The sequence below is a fragment of the Tyto alba genome, unplaced genomic scaffold, assembly GCF_018691265.1.
Source record: "Tyto alba isolate M040663 unplaced genomic scaffold, T.alba_DEE_v4.0 Super-Scaffold_18, whole genome shotgun sequence".
Classification (NCBI taxonomy): Eukaryota; Metazoa; Chordata; class Aves; order Strigiformes; family Tytonidae; genus Tyto; species Tyto alba.
Window position 1 is genome coordinate 9,157,933 of NW_024881280.1, and position 18,964 is coordinate 9,176,896.

General features: G+C 35.6%; 1 protein-coding gene across 7 annotated transcripts in view; it reads right to left on the minus strand.

Moving 5' to 3' along the window:
* The window catches only part of TTBK2 (tau tubulin kinase 2), a 103,843-nt gene that overhangs the window by 25,557 nt on the left and 59,322 nt on the right, over positions 1–18,964 (minus strand). For all 7 annotated transcript variants that reach the window (XM_042790846.1, XM_042790845.1, XM_032984609.2 and 4 more), the window contains 7 exons: positions 14,553–14,618; positions 13,856–13,948; positions 12,729–12,854; positions 9,988–10,145; positions 8,211–8,427; positions 6,622–6,833; positions 4,829–5,432 (listed from right to left, as the gene is read on the minus strand). In XM_042790846.1, coding sequence (XP_042646780.1) covers positions 4,829–5,432; positions 6,622–6,833; positions 8,211–8,427; positions 9,988–10,145; positions 12,729–12,854; positions 13,856–13,948; positions 14,553–14,618 — 1,476 coding nt within the window. The remainder of the gene's footprint in view (positions 1–4,828; positions 5,433–6,621; positions 6,834–8,210; positions 8,428–9,987; positions 10,146–12,728; positions 12,855–13,855; positions 13,949–14,552; positions 14,619–18,964) is intronic.

Sequence of the window (18,964 nt, forward strand, 5' to 3'; positions counted from 1 at the left end):
AGAACCGCAGCTAACAGGAATAATCAGTAAGATTAGTACTAAACAATTTTGACAAAATTTCCCAAACATGGGATTGAACTAGAAGAATATGTTGGCCTGGAAAATGCATGAACAATTGTTTCATCTTAAACTACATCACTCAAGTATTTAAAAAAGAGGTGGGGAGAGAGGGGAAACAAACAAACCCCAAAAAACAACCAACCAGGAACTTTAAAGTCAAAGTGTTCCAAACTAATAATTTTAGAGAAAGTAGATTTTCAAATTGGTTATTGATGATTTCAATAAACCTATAGCTTTGACATACAACTCTGAAATCAACTGATTCTTTGCAAGACCCTTCCCAGTGCTGAATAAATATCTGATGGTGACACATCTGTGTACCTGTAAATGAGATTGCTATATACACTTTGCAATTCTTTGTTTCAAGTACATTTAGACAAAACTATGAAGAGTAGAGATATGGAAACTTTTTGCAAGCTTTGTGATTTTATGTTTCCTACCATGGTATTTGCAATTTTAACCTGTATTTCTTGGAAACAGGGAGCACCTATCAAGCATTTCCGTTTCCAAGGAAAAGGTATTTTGTGTCAATCCTAAAGCTTCAGTTCTCATAACACACAGCTGTCTCTCAACTGGAAAAAAAATATTTCCAGCACCTGGTAAAAACAGCAACTTAGGATAGAAGGTACATGAAAATTAAATTACTTAGAACTCAGAAATAAATGGAAATTTAAGAGCAGGTTTTTGATAAAATGTAGTATTACTTCAATGTACAAAAGACTAATTTCAGCAGTATTTCTAAATAACAGATTCACACAGTCAAACCTCTTCTATAACCATGCATATATATATATATACATATACATATACATACTCACACACACCCCCCATATATGGTTTTAGGTTGTCAACCAAGTGTGACCAGAGCAAACTGTTGTTTTATTTAAACTGAAGATGAAATTGGAATTAGTTGATACATATTCAGTTACTTCATCTCCATTATTATTTCTTTGCTGAAATATCTGCTGGACAAATATATCTTGCAAAGTTTTGTGCATGCATGCACTGTATGGAGGTCATTGCAATTCAGTACAAACACAATAAATTAATGAGGCAATGGTTCAATAACACAGGAAGTTTAGCTTTACACTCTTAGTACGAGATCAAGGAAAAGAAAACTAGAGAACATCATACATGGTGCCAAGTGTCGCTCCAGTATAAATTCACCATTGGTCTAGATCAGTTCAAGTACTTTTGACAGATAAACTTAATATCAGCAGATAATACAGCAAATCAGATACTACCTGTCCTCCTGCAGCCAAAGTCAACATAAAGCCATCATGAAAGCATAAAGGCAGCATATATACGCTTGCATGCTCTGAATAGTTCAACAGAAATGTGACCATGTGTCCCTGACTGAGTCAGATCAAACTGGTATTTGCTGGTAGCACACAGAATCTGTATTGCAACTGGAAAACCATGACTGATTAACATGTAAATTAGTTCTCTTACCTGCAGGGTTTTTTTCATAATAGCATAAATTTGCTATATTTTTTTATGCCAGAAACTTGCTCATCCCCAAGCCAATAACTTACACATTTTTCTCTCACATTTTTTGAGTTCTGATTTCCTTCCTCAACTGCTACAACTTTACATTCTTATTAGAGTGTTGCTGCTGTGTGAAATAGGTTAGTGTATCATCATTAATTACAAGAAGTCCATGTATACACACAATGTCAGGAAGAATATTTATCTACAAATGGAAGGACTGCAGACCAGCAATTTCTTTTGTTCAGGAGAAAATAAAATTATGGGTGAGTATATGAACATTTAGTTTCTCATACAGAAACATCCTTGCTACTACTTACTTTAGACAGTGAGCAATAAAGCCCTGAAAGAAATAAAGAATACAGAAGAATCAAACTAAAAATTAAAAATAGAAAAATACATAAACCAGGAAAACTATTTTATTCATTCATCACTGAAGTAATTGCTTCATATTTAACAAGCCTATCAGAATAAACTCAAATAAAATAATTCATCATACTTTCTCCTAATTGACAGTGAAGCAGGTCACTAAAAATCCATATGGGAGGTATATTCATAAGCACAATGACTGTGAACACCAACACATCCTAGAGTTTCAAGCTGTTTGAAATGGGTAAACTGTTTCAGAAATTATATTAAGCTATTATACTACTATAATTTCAGCACCTATTTTTAACCCCTTTTAGTAACACTTCAGTAATTTGATTTATGGCCCTAAATTTACATTCTTGGATCCAAGCTGGCTCTTATTAACTGGTGCAAAATAATTAAATCAGCAAAAAAGTAAAATATGACCCTTTGCCCATTATTTGTATTGTCAGGAAGTGCTATCTAGATAAAATTACTAAAGAGCAAGAACGTCTGACCCACAAAAAAGGATCACATTCAGAGAACAGTTTCAGTCAGGTAGATGCTTTGAAGAAGAAGGAAAAGGACTCTACCAAACAGTTCCCTAAGGTCACCAGGACTCTCAAACAGAGAGAACTACTGTAGGAAGGGGCATATATATATATATATATATATATATATATATATATATATATATATATATATATATATATATATATGCACACACATATATATATATACACACACACACTGTCTCCCTGTGAAGTGATTAAGACACTCACCTATAAGAACAGCTAGGTTGCAGTACCCACCTCAAGGAATATTTAAGTATCTTTTATAAAATGGAATACCACCAACCAAGGACAGAAAGAACAACTCGCCCCCAAATATCCTCCAGGGCTTTGTTTGGCTTTCAAGGGCTAATGAAGTAGGTGGGGGACTACTACATATTGCCATCACAGTTGGAATAGACACACTGCATAGACACACTCTGTTCCCCATTTCTAAATCAGCCAAATAATTTCTATTTTCTTTATTCCCAGTTGAGTTTATATTTTCAATTACACGATTCACCTTCAAAACAGCAAGTTCCTTCCTGCCATTCATCTTGCCCTCACAGTACTACCTGCCCTTCCAGGATAATACAAACCATATTAATTTCCCCCATTTTCGAGGTCATGACAAGTATCCCTTACCTACTTGCAAAGCCGAACTAAAACATAATCTCACTCCAGTGTCTCCTTCAAGCAATATTTCTTCCATACATCTTATAATTAATTGACCTTGTTTATAACTATTTCTGCTTCAATGCTCAGAAGCTTATTCTTTTCCAGATAAAGATACTGTCCATTATTTTCACTGTAGTACATGATATTTATATCACCTCTACTTTCAGTTTTAAGTGAAATAGCTGTTCCCTCAAAAGAGCCAAGTTTATATAAATTGGGATAGTGCATTTGCATACAAAATTGCAAGCTGTTTTTTAATGGCTTTTGAAATAAAAACACCTGATAATCAGTATTTTGTACAGGACTGTGTTGCTCACTCTTGTCTGTTTTACTAAAAGTAGCATTAAAATACAAAAATTGAACAACTGAAAACAACTGAGCAATTTAAATTATTTTTTTTCACCCTCAGAAGTTTCTAACCCATCAAAAACTTTCATGCAATGAATATTTTAACTTACATCTCAAAAATCTTGTTGTTTAACACAGTTCTGTATTTTGAATCACGCAAAATGAATCTTCTATAAACTATATAATTCACGAAGTATGGTATCTAAATATAATCTTGTATGAAAGATACAATCTTGCATTTTCCATGAGAACCTAGGTGTATTTGAAATTTTACTGTACAGCTATAGTTAACTACATTGCATAGTTCATTTTAACCATAAAGGATATTCCACACCTTGTAATAAATGAGTGGTTGGTGACAAGCTTCTTTTTCTAATGAGCCGGCTGTAACTTTCACAAAAAGTGGTGATAAGTGAGAGAGAAGTACAGCCAGGTTTCTTGACTCAAAGGAGCTTGAAAGAATTTCCCTTTATATCACAGATGACAAAATTATCTACTGAGAAAAGGGGAGAAATAAAACCAGGAGCTGATTCCCAATCACTTAACCATCAATCTCACTTCCTCCTTAGGTAAAGCCAAAGAACTCCTTGTTTAGAATCAGTGACAGAGGAGAAAAAAAAAGTAAATGATCAAAAGCTGTGCAAATGAGAATTCTTTAGAAAAGATGGAGAAACACAAAAAGAAGATGCAATGGAAGCAAAGCAATCTGTTTTAGTGAAGAGAAAACTCTGGGAGCAAAACAGAAGTTGCAAAATTATCTTGGAAGTGAGAAGTAGCAACAATTTATAAAAGCCAACAAGTGGTTTGTATAAAAACCATTATAAATTTCATAAGAGACAGGAAGAAACAAAGGGAATTCCAAAAGAAAACACTACATCAGTGACAATGAGAGGAAGTAACTCTGTTTCTTTCATTTCAGCCATTTAGGTTTTTCCTGAAACACATGAAACATTGCAGCACAGTACTTTACATATTCATTGTCAGTTTATGTTTATGCACTGCAAATATAATAAATATATATTTCCATGTGTGTATCTCACTGATTAAGAATCACTGCATAAGGAGCTTATTTATATAAATATATATTTTTTTATATATGTAATTATTTTGTATTTTTTTATTGAAGCCAGTTCTGTGAATCATACCTGCAGAACTAATAGTCACTTCCATGGGAGAATCTAAACACTCATATAACACAACATGGAAGATCATTCCTCAAGAATCAAAGTCCCATGTCTGATGAAACTAGGAATTTCTGCTACACTGTTGTATTTTAGTCACTGCCTTTTCCCTTACTATCTCCTCATGTAATTCTGAATAGAGCGATTCAATAAAACAGCAACCATTTCTCTTACCGGAGTGAGTGCTCCTTCTGCTTGAGCTTCCATAGGACTTGTAGGGGTGGCTGCAAGAAGCTGTCCAGCAGCTCCAGACAGAAGTTCCAATTTATCTGTAAGCTGTTCGGAAGCAGCAGGATGACACTCCATGGCTAGAACAAACTCCACCCCTGAGGTTTGGTTCTTGGCATGGACACTGTTTCCTGCCCAACCACCCTGTCTGGGCTGCTCTTCTGGACCGGATTCCTCTAGAACCTGTAGTACCTCTGGCTCTTCATCTGAGGGACTTCCAGTCGTTTTGTGCCCTAAAGCCTCATTTATCCTGAAGTCCTGCAAGTCCCGTTCCTTATCTATTATCACCCATTCCTTAGAATCAACCTCCTGCCTGCAGGAGCTTAAGTTGACAGCTACAAATCCATTGCTAATAACACCATCAACATGTTCTGGAGAACTAGCTGACACGGGCCTTGAAGGGTCTGGAAGATATTCTTCATCATAGTGCCAAACATGGTCCATGCGGGCAGTCACAGAGGCAGGAATGGGTGTTTTCTGAGAAAGAGGAGGAACAGCAGCAACAGGAGTCTCTGACGCAGCATTCAAGTTTTTCTGCATCTTCTCCAAACTTAAGAAAAGAAGGTAATATCTGAATTAGTTAACAATCAATTAAATAATGCAAGCTACATTTGAGGTTTTTCAGTAGAGGAAAACTAGACATATAAAAACTTGTTGTCATATTTTAAAACAATCTACAATGGTTGAAAGATCCACAATTTCAGACGAATAACTCTGAGTCAGTAAAAATGGGCAGATGGTCTTGAAAATCTGTACATATTTAAAGTGTAATTGTAATGTATCATATTGTATTCTAACTGTAATTATCAGAAGGCAGAATACTGAGTGGATACCAACTCAGTGGTGAGGCTACAAGCAGATGTCCACTGTACTTAATTTATGCAGAGACTTAATTAAGCAGAGACTCAAAGCAGAACAGAAGAAACAGATGTCTCCAGCAGCAGTAAGTAGATGCTTTCAAGAAGAATGTTATTGTTTCAATTGATTCTTTATTTATGCTTTGCGCAACTTGCTTCATCAAACAGATGCAAATTCCTAGCCCCTCTATGACTTAGAAGGATTTTGCCACTGTCAGCATCTCAACTATCTTCTACTGTCCCCACTCAGCCTCTGCTTTTCAGTCAGATTTCACTGTGTCCTTCTCCCCTTATTCTTTCTACACATCGGCAAATTGATCGAATCTGTTCTCAAACATCTGCCTCCTCCCTACATTCAAATTCCATTTTAAGACCTCTGTCTTCTATCAAGACTTCTTTATGTTGTTGCAACACCTTTGGGCATAACTAGACCTGCGGCATGCGCGTAGATTTCTAATTTTACTTCATAACTCCACTTCTTGTAAACTGTCCTCATGTCATATAATCTAATCCCATGTTACCTCTATTGAGCATCTAAATGTCATCCTTCTTATTTAGGATGAGTTCTACTGTCTGTCAAGAGTATCCCACTGAAGAAAAAGGTAATAAGCATCAGGGTTACACCACTAGTTCTTGAAATAAAAAAATCCTCAAGTGTGGAAGTCCAACGTTAGCTGTATACCAGCACTAATCTTTTTTTAAAGAAGCTGCCAAGTGGTGAAATCCTCTAATTGAGCAGTATTATGAACACAGTAAATACTCTGCTGTAGCTTGCACAAGCATAACTCCATTCCTGGTTTTCACACAGCAGAGGAAAGATGATAGTATCTTAACTACGTATCCTGAAAAAATCTAAGCATAGGAATAAAATAATTTCTTTACCAGGTCTCAAGAAATTTATCAGTGTCTGGCTTTGACTCCAAGGTCAGACGCTTCTCCAGTTCGAAGCTGTGAATTGAACGTAACTTTCGCACCAGTGGGACATCTCTGTCTAGCTGGGTGGTCTCAGAGCGAACACGAATTGGAGAACCGAGACTCGGCGCATTAAGCATTCCATTCACTGGCCCATGGCTGTTTTCTTCCTCTGTGGCAGCCTGTGAAAAAAATAAAGCAAAAATGTGGCTCACTAGGTGTGGCAAGAGAGAGGAAGACAAGGTACTACATGGTGAATACCATCCAGGTTTTTAGTCTGTGATAAGCCAATTTGTATTTGGAATTCATGCCATACTTAAGGTAGTTTAGATATGCTCTTCAGCACACACCTACAACAGACAGAATACTAGTAATATACTAGCTCTGGGCAGGTCTGAGAACAGGAGTCTCAAAACCCCAGTAATACACTTAAATTTACTCTGGTATTTCACACTCATCTCTGAAATTTTCTTTAAGAACAGCTTGAAACCCAGCCCTTGGTAACATCTTCAGTCTGCCCTACAGTCAAGTGCTCTGATTAAAGACAAGTGAACTTCCAAGCTGTCTTTATGATTCTCTAGACCATATGACACTGTTACACACTAAATCTACTAGATATTTCTATGGCTTAGAACTATGTATTAGTCCAACCACATTCCATCTTGTACACTAACTGGACATGATTTAGAGATGGGAAATCATGATCATCCTTAGTTTCAACAGGTATAACTAATAGAAATTGCCTTGGTTTAAACCAGAACAACCTCCTTTCTACCTCTTTGGTAAAAAACAAATAAGCACATTTGAAAATAGGCACCATGCCTCATTCTTTCCCACAATACATTTTTTTCTAGTAAACAAGGAGTAACAGCCTCAACTAGAGAGCTCTCCTAGCTAAAGAACATTTCAGCAAAAGATCCCTCTCCATGTTCAAAACATTTTTATATCAAGAAACAAGGCCCATTTGTCCGAGTATGAACTGCTGTGATTGTGAGACAGGGAGACAGGAACCACTTCTGAGACCACTTCTCAAAATTAAGCAACATTCTCTTCTAAAGACTAGCCCATGAACCTCTCTGAATCAGTACAAAGTTCTTTTATCCTATGGAGATGAAAACAGCAAGTGAATTAAATGGATACTGTCAATCACACTGTTAATCTATCAGCTGAAGGATAGCATTAAACTGTTTTTTGTATATTCAGTATCTAACTTCTAGACATGCAAGATGCAGGAAATTTGCTTTGGTTTCTTTCAGTGAGCAAGAATCAAAATCATGTCTGAAGAACATGAATATACTATAAAGAATCTCAAATTATCAGCAATCTACTATTCATCATAAAGACCTGATAAAGTGACACAAGGCCCAAAAGCTTGTCTGCTTGTTCCAGTATATAAATCACTCTAATAAAATGTATTAGCTCTACCATACATCTTGTTTTCTTAGACCATTCTGGCTAATTAATATTAGTAAAAACTGCATTATTAATTATATCTTATGTGCACTATGAGGACAGGAAACTGTTCAAAGATGGCCTTTGCAATGCAGATTTCTAAGTACCTTACAGATCCCTAGTTTGATTTTGTTTCTGTTTGCATCCATTTCTTCCCAAACGTCTTTTTCCTGAGGACGCTGATGCCCAGGGGATCCAGGCAATTTTTCTGGTGAGACACCAACTGGAATACCATTCTCTCCATCACTGAGCTGCTCATCAGGAAACACTTCATCTGTGTTTTCTCGCAGCAAATCTCCTGGGATTGGAGTGGCATTGGCAATCCTAGAAAAGTAGTTTAAAAAAAAAAAAAAAAAAATTGGAAAGGTAAAGGTTTTGAGACTCTAATGTGTTTCCTGAAATTCTTTTCTACTCTCTTAAAGGAAAGAAAGAAACAACGAAAAAATTACAAGCAAAAGCATGCTTCTGTGGAAAACTAAATCTTGTAAATTATTTAATATAAAACCTCCTACTTCTTGGCTTTCACAATTTATGTTTCTTTAATTAAGGAACATAACAAAAGGTGTAAATCAAAAAACAGTCACTTGAAAGCTGGGGTTTTTTTAATGTTTTTGACACAACTTCCAAGAAAATTTGTTAGAGATCATGTCCAGGCTCAACTTTGCTCCTGATTTGTCCACACAATCTTTCTATTAAAAAAAAAATGAATGGCAACTTTCATAATATCCTTTTCCCCAAAATTTGATAGAATAACAAAACATACTGTGTGAGGTTAATCACTATTCTTATCAAAATGCTATTTTGGTCCAACTATTCATAATCAAAACATAAACATAATGCTAATATGACATTACGTTTTAACTGAAGTTCTGTAGTCCCATTGACTTGGGGCTAAAGAGGGCTAAGGCTTAGCTCAGTACCTGAAGCTGAAGCAATGTTATACCTAAAAAGTGAACAGTCAGAAGGTCAATTAAAAGTCATTCCTTTACAGTCATCAAAACTGTTAACTGCAGCCAAGGCTATCAGTAACTCCAGTGTGATGCTTCGTATGATAATGGGACTGAATCATATGCAAAATCTCTGTCAACTTCAGTGTGTTCAACAGTGCACACTGTACATCTGTGTAAGATTAACACCAGTTAATGTCGACTGACATTTATTTTAACCTTTTTGGTTTTTTAATTACTTTGAAATATTGGGAATGTAATATATTAATATATTCAACATGAAATTCTGGCTTTTTCAGCCTCACTACACTGTCAAAACTCCCATGTCACTACCATTGTGACTCTTAGATAAAAAGTGATCTACTCAAGGCCTAGAATGGGCACAGTCTTCCTCCTCACCCATAAACACCTCTTATATTCTCCAATCCCCTGAGATGAGTATGGCTATTATTAAACATCACATCTCATCCAACTTAATTCCAGAAGGTCTCAAATACCATATTCAATATTATTTTAAACATGACCAAAATCTTTTTCCAAATTTCCTATAAAGATCTATTCATTTTTCAAAGTTATAAGGAAATTGCAGCTAGTAGCTTATTCCAACCTTACAGAAAACAACGGGTTTATTTCCAGGCAGTTAAATTCAGGACACTTCATTTAGTTTTACAAAATATGATTTAGCAAAGGATGGACTAGCAAATTTGCATACAATTTCCTGAGCTACTATTTTTTATTGCTCTAAATTTAGGACTGCAGCGCTGATCTTACAAGGATAGTATAAACAGGAACCCTAACAAGGGAAATATTTCAAATGCTCCCAAACCTCCATTCCTCTATTTATTCAATATCCTGCAGAAAAAAACTAAATTATGGAGATAATTTCCCTTTGGTACTCCGCGTCTGCTTTTTAAGTGACCACAATGTGTACACATACCCAATTGCAGCTGGAGTAAGACGAGTGTGTAACTGAGGCGTGGTTGAAGTTGTTGTTGTTGTCAGAGAGCCATCAGTTCCACTCTTCTCCCAGTCAAAAGGGTCACTTTCAATAACCCCAAATGTTTTCATGCTGTTGTCAAACACAGACATGAGAAGCTAAAAATTAAGAAAAAAATTAATAAGCTTCATTTTTGTCTAAGAGACCAAGCAATTAAGAAATATCCTCCTGTAATACATTAACATGTCTCTCTAAGATTTTGACTGACAAAAAGTTTCCAAAAAAAGGACACACTTCTTTATATTAACCATCTCTCATTTTCCAAGGTTTCAAAGTCAAGATATGCAAAATTCTGTTTTACTTGGGGAAAAAAAAAAAAAAAACAAAACACCACATCTGTGTTTTTATCAGTAAAGAGAGGCAAAGATACACCATAGGTTTCCATAAAAAGACAGAAAGAGAGAGGCATGACTGCATTGTTGCAGAATAGCATCCAATGGCTCTCCCACAGAGGAAGACAAAAGAATATATTCAGTAACACCATTAGAAACCAATTAATGAGGAGTACATAGGGAAGGATATTGATCTGCTAATTCATACATTTCTGTCATTTGGAACCACGTATCAGCTACTTTATCTAATGCTGGCATTCATCCCACAGAAATGTCACACAGGAAGCTTCTCACCCTCATTTTATGCCACGAAAAAGCATCTAGAACAAGTTCTGTCCATGACAGAGGAAGAAATTGCATGTACTTTCCTCTCCCAGGGAGAAAACTTTGTCTCATTCTAGTCACTGGTGGGAAGGCTGTGTCTGTATCACTTCATCTCTTCCTCTGTAACATTTCTAAAATTGTAGTCATTTATTTATTTATTTATGCTAAAACTTTACTTTTCATTCTTTTCTCCAGTGTAAGATGCTGAAGATATTTCTCTGGCCTCCTTTAAAAACACATACCATTTGGCAACTTAAAACGGATGGGAAGTTTTGATCATTTTTCTTGTATAAAGTGACTGTATCCATTTTATCCTTACTCTCAAGAACCTTCAGTGTGCCATCTATCCCAGTCAGCTCTGAAAACCTACTGAACTGCACAAAGCCACAGGTTACTCTCTGTCCCATGCGTACTCTCCTTTATTCTCCTCTTCCTGCAAACCTTAAGCAGTCTCTGAAGTAATTTTTAAGGTCATTCTCCTTCAAATCTTTTCTACAATTTCTGCTATAATGCAAATACAAATTCAAATGGTTAATGATGTCAGGAGACTGAGCCTATATGTACATAAATACCTGAATAAAATAAAAATATCTGGAATTGCCAAATCAAACATGGATTCTGGGCCTATGTCGTGAACTTAGACTGTAAACTCTTCAAAGCAGGGATCTTGACCATGTACACTCTTGTTCAGTGCCTAACCTTAAATACAAGCAAAGAATGATACGTATCGAAGGTATGAATAGCATTGCTAACAGTAACTACTAGTTGAGAGACCAGAGCTTAAATAACCATGGAAAGTAAAGCACTTTCTCACTGCTCTAAATAAAAGCACAAGAGCAAGACCATGCTGGAAGGTTTAGGCTGCAGCTACACAACTGCAAATGTTCCATGATCAACCAGAAGACTGTAAATTACGGGGCTGTCTCTATCATGGAGAAACTCTGTTGTGGTATCATGTCAATCCCTGAGTGCACGTGCTGTGCTAGATACAAGTAGACCGTGGAAAACAGTTTTGCAAAAATATGCCTGTGTACCCATTTCATCATTCAGGATATATAATGTAAATAAAACGTATTTACCAGCCTACAATGAAGGTTTTTCTATGCGATATCACAATAGCTGCAATCAGTAATTTTTGCCACAGAAGAAAAAAATAAAAAACCCCATTCCTTCTGGGTTTGCTGAGTTAGTGAGTTGAACGAATGCATGGGGGCAGACAGGTAATGCTAGTGGGAAGCTGACAGGAATGTGTGTTTCTGGGAGCCAAAGGGAAGGCACACAGGGACAACTTGTTGTGGTGCGATGTTAGATCAGTTCAACTTCTCCCACAGGCTGTGAGACTGAAAAAACTCTTAGTGTCTCCCCCCCTGCTTTTCCTGAGCATTCCTCTGCTGCCTTCTACATAGTGGTATAGAACAAAGTCTGATCTTTGAGTTCTATTTATTGATAAATCATGAGTCAACACTGAGAGAATAAAACATATTCTACAACACATGCTCTCAGCACCCATCACCTTATCACCAAGCTGCACCTGCCCATTTCAGGAGGCAATGCTCTCTTAAACAAAATAAAATGACTAGTTTTCTGGTGATCTCTGTAGGCAATACTTCAGTCTTAAAAACCCACCATAGTTGCATGTTGTGCTCTAGCTGTATATAGTTGGTGCTGAGCTCCAGATTTTGGAAAACTGCCAGAATAACTATCACTGAGAGAACAATCTGATTGATTTAATTTAAGGAGCACCCACTAGAAGCTATGATAGTAGGATAGCACCTGATCCTAACAGAATACTAACTGCAAAGCAACTGTCAATTGTTTTTAGAAACTTAACTTCCCTGCTCTTCCCAAATGAGAAAAAAAAATTACATCTTTGAACTGCAAAGTTTCTGTGGTACTAAGAAAGTCATTAAAATAACTTTGTGGTGGCATAATCCATAATCACTACCAAGACTACACAATGAAATCAAACTAAATGGAAGATGAACAAGCATAAAATTCTGCTATTTAAAAATCAGAAATGCTTACCTGGTAATCAGGCTTTGTAAAGTAATCTAAATTAGAAATGTGATCCAGAAAGACATTGAATTCTTGAGGAAGATGTTTCAACATAAGTCTGTGCTCATACCTTTCTTTAATGGAGCCCACTTGCTCCTAGGAGTAAATAACACAACAAACATTAGCACGCCTTCACTCTCTGCTATAACATATTCACCTCGTATCTTACAGCTGGCCAGAAAGATGGGTAAGTACGTTACACTGAACAGTACTGAGGAAGGCCATTTGACATCAGATAGCAAGGTAAGAGATTCTGTCATTGTCCTCAGTACACATGCAAAATAATGTACAAATTTCAAATTCAATATGAAAAGTCATTTAATTTTCAGCTGTGTTTGAATGCTGCCTGATATCAAGGACTGTCATTGGATGCTCCAACCCTTCTAAAAAAGCATGTTTTAAAGATTTGAATGTCCTGTTGCATCATCTCAAGTTCAGTCAATTTTTGGTGCATATTTGGTCATCACAATATACTGCATAAGATTAGTAAATCTTCTTTAGTCTAAGGTGAGTAAATCAAAACCAAAAAAGAGATGCTACCTATATATCACATTGTCATCTACCAATGCATAAACCACATCAGAGAGTAACCTTGTTTCAATCTAATATCAGAAGAAGTTGAAAGAAGTAATAATAGGTTAATCAGATGTTGTTCTTTCGCATACCTCACCTATGATATATGACTGAAGGCACTACTGCATATTGACTGAATCACTTTTGTTCACATGCAAATAAGAAATGACCATTTCATAAATAATCAAAATAGATAAGAAATTCTAAATATGTAATAGGTGAAATCAAAAAGTGCTCAAGTGACAAAAGGAAAATGCAATAAGTGGCATATATACACTTACTTTTACCTTTTAAAACATTTGCAAATTAGAAGCAAAATTTGCTTCCTGCCTAAAACAGTTCGTAAAACTTGATTGATTTTTATACCGTGACGCTAGCAATGAGAACTAACAGTAGAAAACACTGGAAAATGTAATGTTAAAATTAATGAACCAGTGATTCTTAGTGGAATCCTTATCACAGCATTCACATGAAATCCAGAAGTAAATCTCCCTCATGCTCTTTAGTTTCACTTCTCGGTTTACCTTATCTTTTATTTTTCTCCAAGGCAGTTGCCCAACCACAAATTCCACCAACATGTAGAACAGGGACCAGAGGTCATCATGTCGACCCATTTCCTGTGAAAAATAAATATTATTCTAGTGCATCTTATAAATATCTAGAAGACAAAAGGGAAGATACATTCTTTACTGCTCTGGAGATGTAAATTATCATATATAAAAATTAATATAGTCAATGCTGCAAAACAAGTTTGTATAATTAAATCCAGCAACTATTTTCAACTACTTTAAGTAGAAACATAAAAGTAAATTTCCATAGAAGATACAGGGAAACAAAACAGACATTGAAGTGTGTTAAAATAACACTGCAAATCTCTATACTGGAAAAGCTGTTTATTCAGATTTCTTTAGTATATTATGTTAAGACGATATACTGGACATTATCTATTTTATAGAACTCGGTAACTTGACTTTTTTGATTTAATAAGTTACAGTACAATTGAACACCAAAGGTAACTATTAAAACCACTACTATTTGTACAGCAAAAACTTTTTTATCCTCAACTACTGCAAAGTATATTACCCTTTACCAAAATTTCTAAGTATTCATTTCTACATAACAAATACACACATAAAAATACAAAAAAGGAAATCAATAGCAACTGCATTACTGACTGCTTTCAGCTACGTGAGATGCATATGATATAGATGAGATACTCACTCTGTTTCTATGAGCATTGATTGACGCATATCGTACTGTTCCTCGAAAACCAGCGACAGCTCGTGGCTGTCAAAGAATAGAAAAAGATTCTCATTGTCAGAAATAAACCCGCTGACTACTTAACTTGGTATCTACAAAGTGAGCATGGAGCCACAACAAATATAATTTGAGACTTTTTGTTTTATTTCAATTTACCATGTTTCTACAAGTTCTCAGGAGAAATCCAAGTAGGCACCACAAAGTGACATATGTCATAGCTTTTTAAACCATCTATTTATGTCAGTTTTTGTTCTCCACAGGCATCAAGTCCTGCTCCCCCCATCCCTCCAAAGAGCTCTGAGGCAGAACTATTCCTCTTTTTTCTCCAATAATAAAGTTATTTCTTGGTTTTAACTATTAGAAGTGTGAGTTTTTTAAATTCTGACAGGATCTAAACCATAATGATTTCTTCCACTTCACTAAAATACACCAATATTATGTGGTATGAACAGACAACCAGCCATTTATTGAAATGCTTTTGCAACACCTTCACAAAGTATTTTCTGAACTAGCAAACCAATAATTTGAGAAACTGCAAAAGCAAGGAAAGCCACGGGTAAGTCTCAAAGCTGTGTCTGAGCAGTAAATAGCAAGGGCTGCACTACAGGCACCAATTAAAAATATTTCTTTTCTAGTTTCTCAATACCAGCATTTTCTCCCTGATACTCTAGATATTGTATGATCATAAGTCAATTGCTGTTGTATAATCATAGAATATATTTTCCCATCCTTCTTCCTTTCAAATAAATTGTTACAAATGGCATTATATAATTTATAAGAGTCATAATTACTACATATTTACAATTAAAAAAAAAAATAATCAAACCGTGGTGTTATTACCCTGCCCAAAACAGATATCCAGTCCATGCTACCCACTTAATTAATGATTCTATATAGTGAGAACTGTCAGAACTGCTAAATTTGCTTTCTTTTACACAGTCTTATCTTCCCAAACAATAACTTTTTGTTCCCTCTAACAGTGGATGTGAGAAACTTGAATTATCTTCCTCACCTCTGACTTGTACTTAAAGAGGTATCAGTGATCTGTCTGCTTGCCCTAGACTCATGACAATTCTTACAATTTAAAAAAAAATTGTATAATACATTGAAAAGTCTGGTTTGATATACACCCAAAAATAACCACAATACAAAATTATTAACCTATTAAGATGAAACACTTCAGTGTCTCTCTGCCTGTATATATATAGGTATAATTTCTTCTTATCCACAAACAGATGCTACACTGAGAACTATCATCTAAGCACATCAGGAGCTGCCATTACTGTCAGTAACTCTAGCAATTAAATCCAGCAGGATCGTGCAGCAATGTATTTGAAGAGGATTCAACAGCCCATATAATCACTGTCTGCTGGAGTGATACGATGAGAGCTGGACCAGTATTAGTTACGGTGGAAAATATTTCATGGGATGTTCTTAACATGAACAGGTTCTCAGACAACATGCCATAAATCTTAGGTTTTGCACACTATCGTAAAGTTTAACTGGTGCTTGGAACACATTTTGTGTTCAGGCAGGACAGACAATTAAATCTTGTAAGTATATCATATTCCATACTGAACATTACCCTGAAACAAAGCATAATACTAGTTGCAGAAATTTCACAGTACCATGCAATTACACAAAGAATAGCTCAAAATGCTTTGGAACTGCTAAATTTCATAAAAAAAAAAAACTAAAATTTTCAAGAAATAGACTTAAGTCTCCTTCTTAGCAGTTCTGAAGATTGCCAAACCATCCAAGTAAGAATAATATAGCATTCCTTCCAAAACAATTGAAACACAGGTAAGTTTCCTAAAAGATGCAGTTTGATGAATAGCACTTCTTCAGAAGGGCACTGAGAGCTTAACTTTAAAACAGCCCGCTATACAAATGAAGTAAATCCCAAGAGCATAAACTTTTAGAATATGAAACCAAATGTTTACTGTCTTCAGCCTCTGGTCTGAATGTTAAAAAGGAAGGACTGTATTCAGTTTTACTAAGTTAAAGATTTCCATTCTTCTGAGAATAATGAAAAATATGAAAACTAGGATGAAATGAGGCTTTTATTGCTACAGTAACTTCAATTTCTACTTTATAACTAGCACAAAAACATTCTAGTTGCTTGACAAGGAAATAAAAAAAGAGTAAGAAAAGGCATATGGAATCTAAATTATCCCATCCAGTTTACAGAAAACTAACAATCTGACCTATTCCAGTTCTGTCCTGGGGGACAAAAGTCCATATGAGGAATTTCACTGTGTACCAACTCAATTGCTTTTGAATGTTAAAGTGACTGCCACCTTTAGACGTTCCTGTGAAATAATTTGCCCTAAGATGATTTCAATTATCTGAGAATCACCTGGCTAGGGAAAACAAAACAAAACAACAAACAAACACTAATATTAATTCTATTAGCTTATCATGAAATGAATTCTAAATTCTTTACCCCAGCAAGGATATCTAAATCCTTTTACAAGTTCTTGCCTTAAAGTATAGTTTGTATAAATCTGACTTCAGAGCATATGTAACTCTGTTACATTTTAAGACACAATGAAATACCTTTTAGCATTGCAGCTGGTCACTATTTAATAGTGCTATTACAATGTCACACAGCAACAATAAATTAATTCTATCATGTCACTAAAAACATGAATGATGGCTCTAGTAGCTCAAGCAAGTTTGCCCAATTCAGAATAGAATTTATAGACTTCTGAGCATTTTCAAAACTTCTGAAACAGTTTCAGAGCTCTTTATGTATCTTGCAACAGCTCATGTAGTAAAAGAGAAATATTACAGACAATAGCATCAACTTCCTGAATGATTCACTTCATTTTTTCACATAAAATCCCCTCACCGCTATTACTGATCATGTTAATTTGTTTTTAGACACCTCTAAATTTTTCCTATCCGAGCTCACCCGCCACCAATTGGGGGGGGGGGGAAAGTACTTTGCAGAAACATTGTTTATAGTATTGTCTTCCAGATGCCTTAAATAAGAAAGCAACTAAGCTTCCTTAAAGCAAAGTACATTTCCTTGTTGAGAAAAAGACTTAAGAGGTCCAGTTTTTTCAGTCATTATGGATGACCTATTAAGACAACCCAACAGAATCTATGGCATTTTTGGAGCATAGAGCTGTAAAGAGCATTTGTACTAAAGAGACAGTGAATCCCACATTTGAACACATCTGAGAATTCCACTGGCAGCCTTGATTAAAATGGGTCACGTCTATGTTCCTTTCCATGACAAATGCCATCATCAACAGTCTCCTGTTTTTTCCACTTGAAATTTAGTGGGTTTTTTTTCTTAGCAGTCATAGACTGGGAGCAACCACCACATCCAGGTGCTGTCTCAATTGCAGGGTCCACTCAGTAGTGGATTCCATTCTTCAGCACTTCCATATTTAACAGCTTTATTTAGCTTGTAGTCATGTCTATTTATCTATGGTAACTATTGTTATCATGTTTTTCCTTCAGATAGAGTAAGAAAGTTTCTGAAATAGACAACTCTCAAATTGGCACAGGAACAAATGGGAAATTAGGGAAGAGTTCTCAGATTCTGGAGTCATGCTTCCTGCAGAAAAAAAATAATTCCTACAAAACTTTGCCTTAAATCCCATGTATTAAATCAGTGGTAACGGCCATACAGATCACATGATTTAGCTCCTTTATTAGAATAAGGGCTATATTTTTTAAGAAGGCTTAGAAATAATATAAAGTTCTTCCATACTTATATTTGACACAAAACATACTTTGCAAACCTTCTACAAAACTGTACCTTGTTTGGATCAGTTTACATTAAATTTTTTTTTTCTAATATAATTAGCTCAAGCAGTGATCTGGAAGTCAAGAGTTTCCTCAGATTTGGTTTCTATCACTAAATTCTTCACATCTAAGTTAAAAAATTATTTTGCAGATACAGATATATGAAGCAGATCCAATGACTATGAAGAATTTTTCTGCACATAAAGGTACTTTTTAATGTAATGCAGTTTTCTCTGGAAGTGGCCCTGACCTGGAAGCATTAGACAGTGTCTTAGACAAACTACATGCAGGAAATTAGGAGTTCCTAGAAAAGTGAACTATTTCTCCTAAGCACACAGGTTTGCAGATTCCCGAGAGTCATTGTGCTGACAAACCTATCTAGGACTGCTGCTTCTTTGGAGGGGCTCTGGAGGAGACAAATCACACTCCTTGGCTCAGTTCAGTATCTCTAGATAAATGCTCTAGGTTTATTACTGTGGGCAATGTTGGAAATGTTATGCAGAGCTAAAGGAAAACTTTTTACTGCAGCCATGGAAACTAGCTAATAAACAGGAAAAAAAAAATAATAATAATGATTCTTTACATTATATCTGACACATAACACGGTTCTT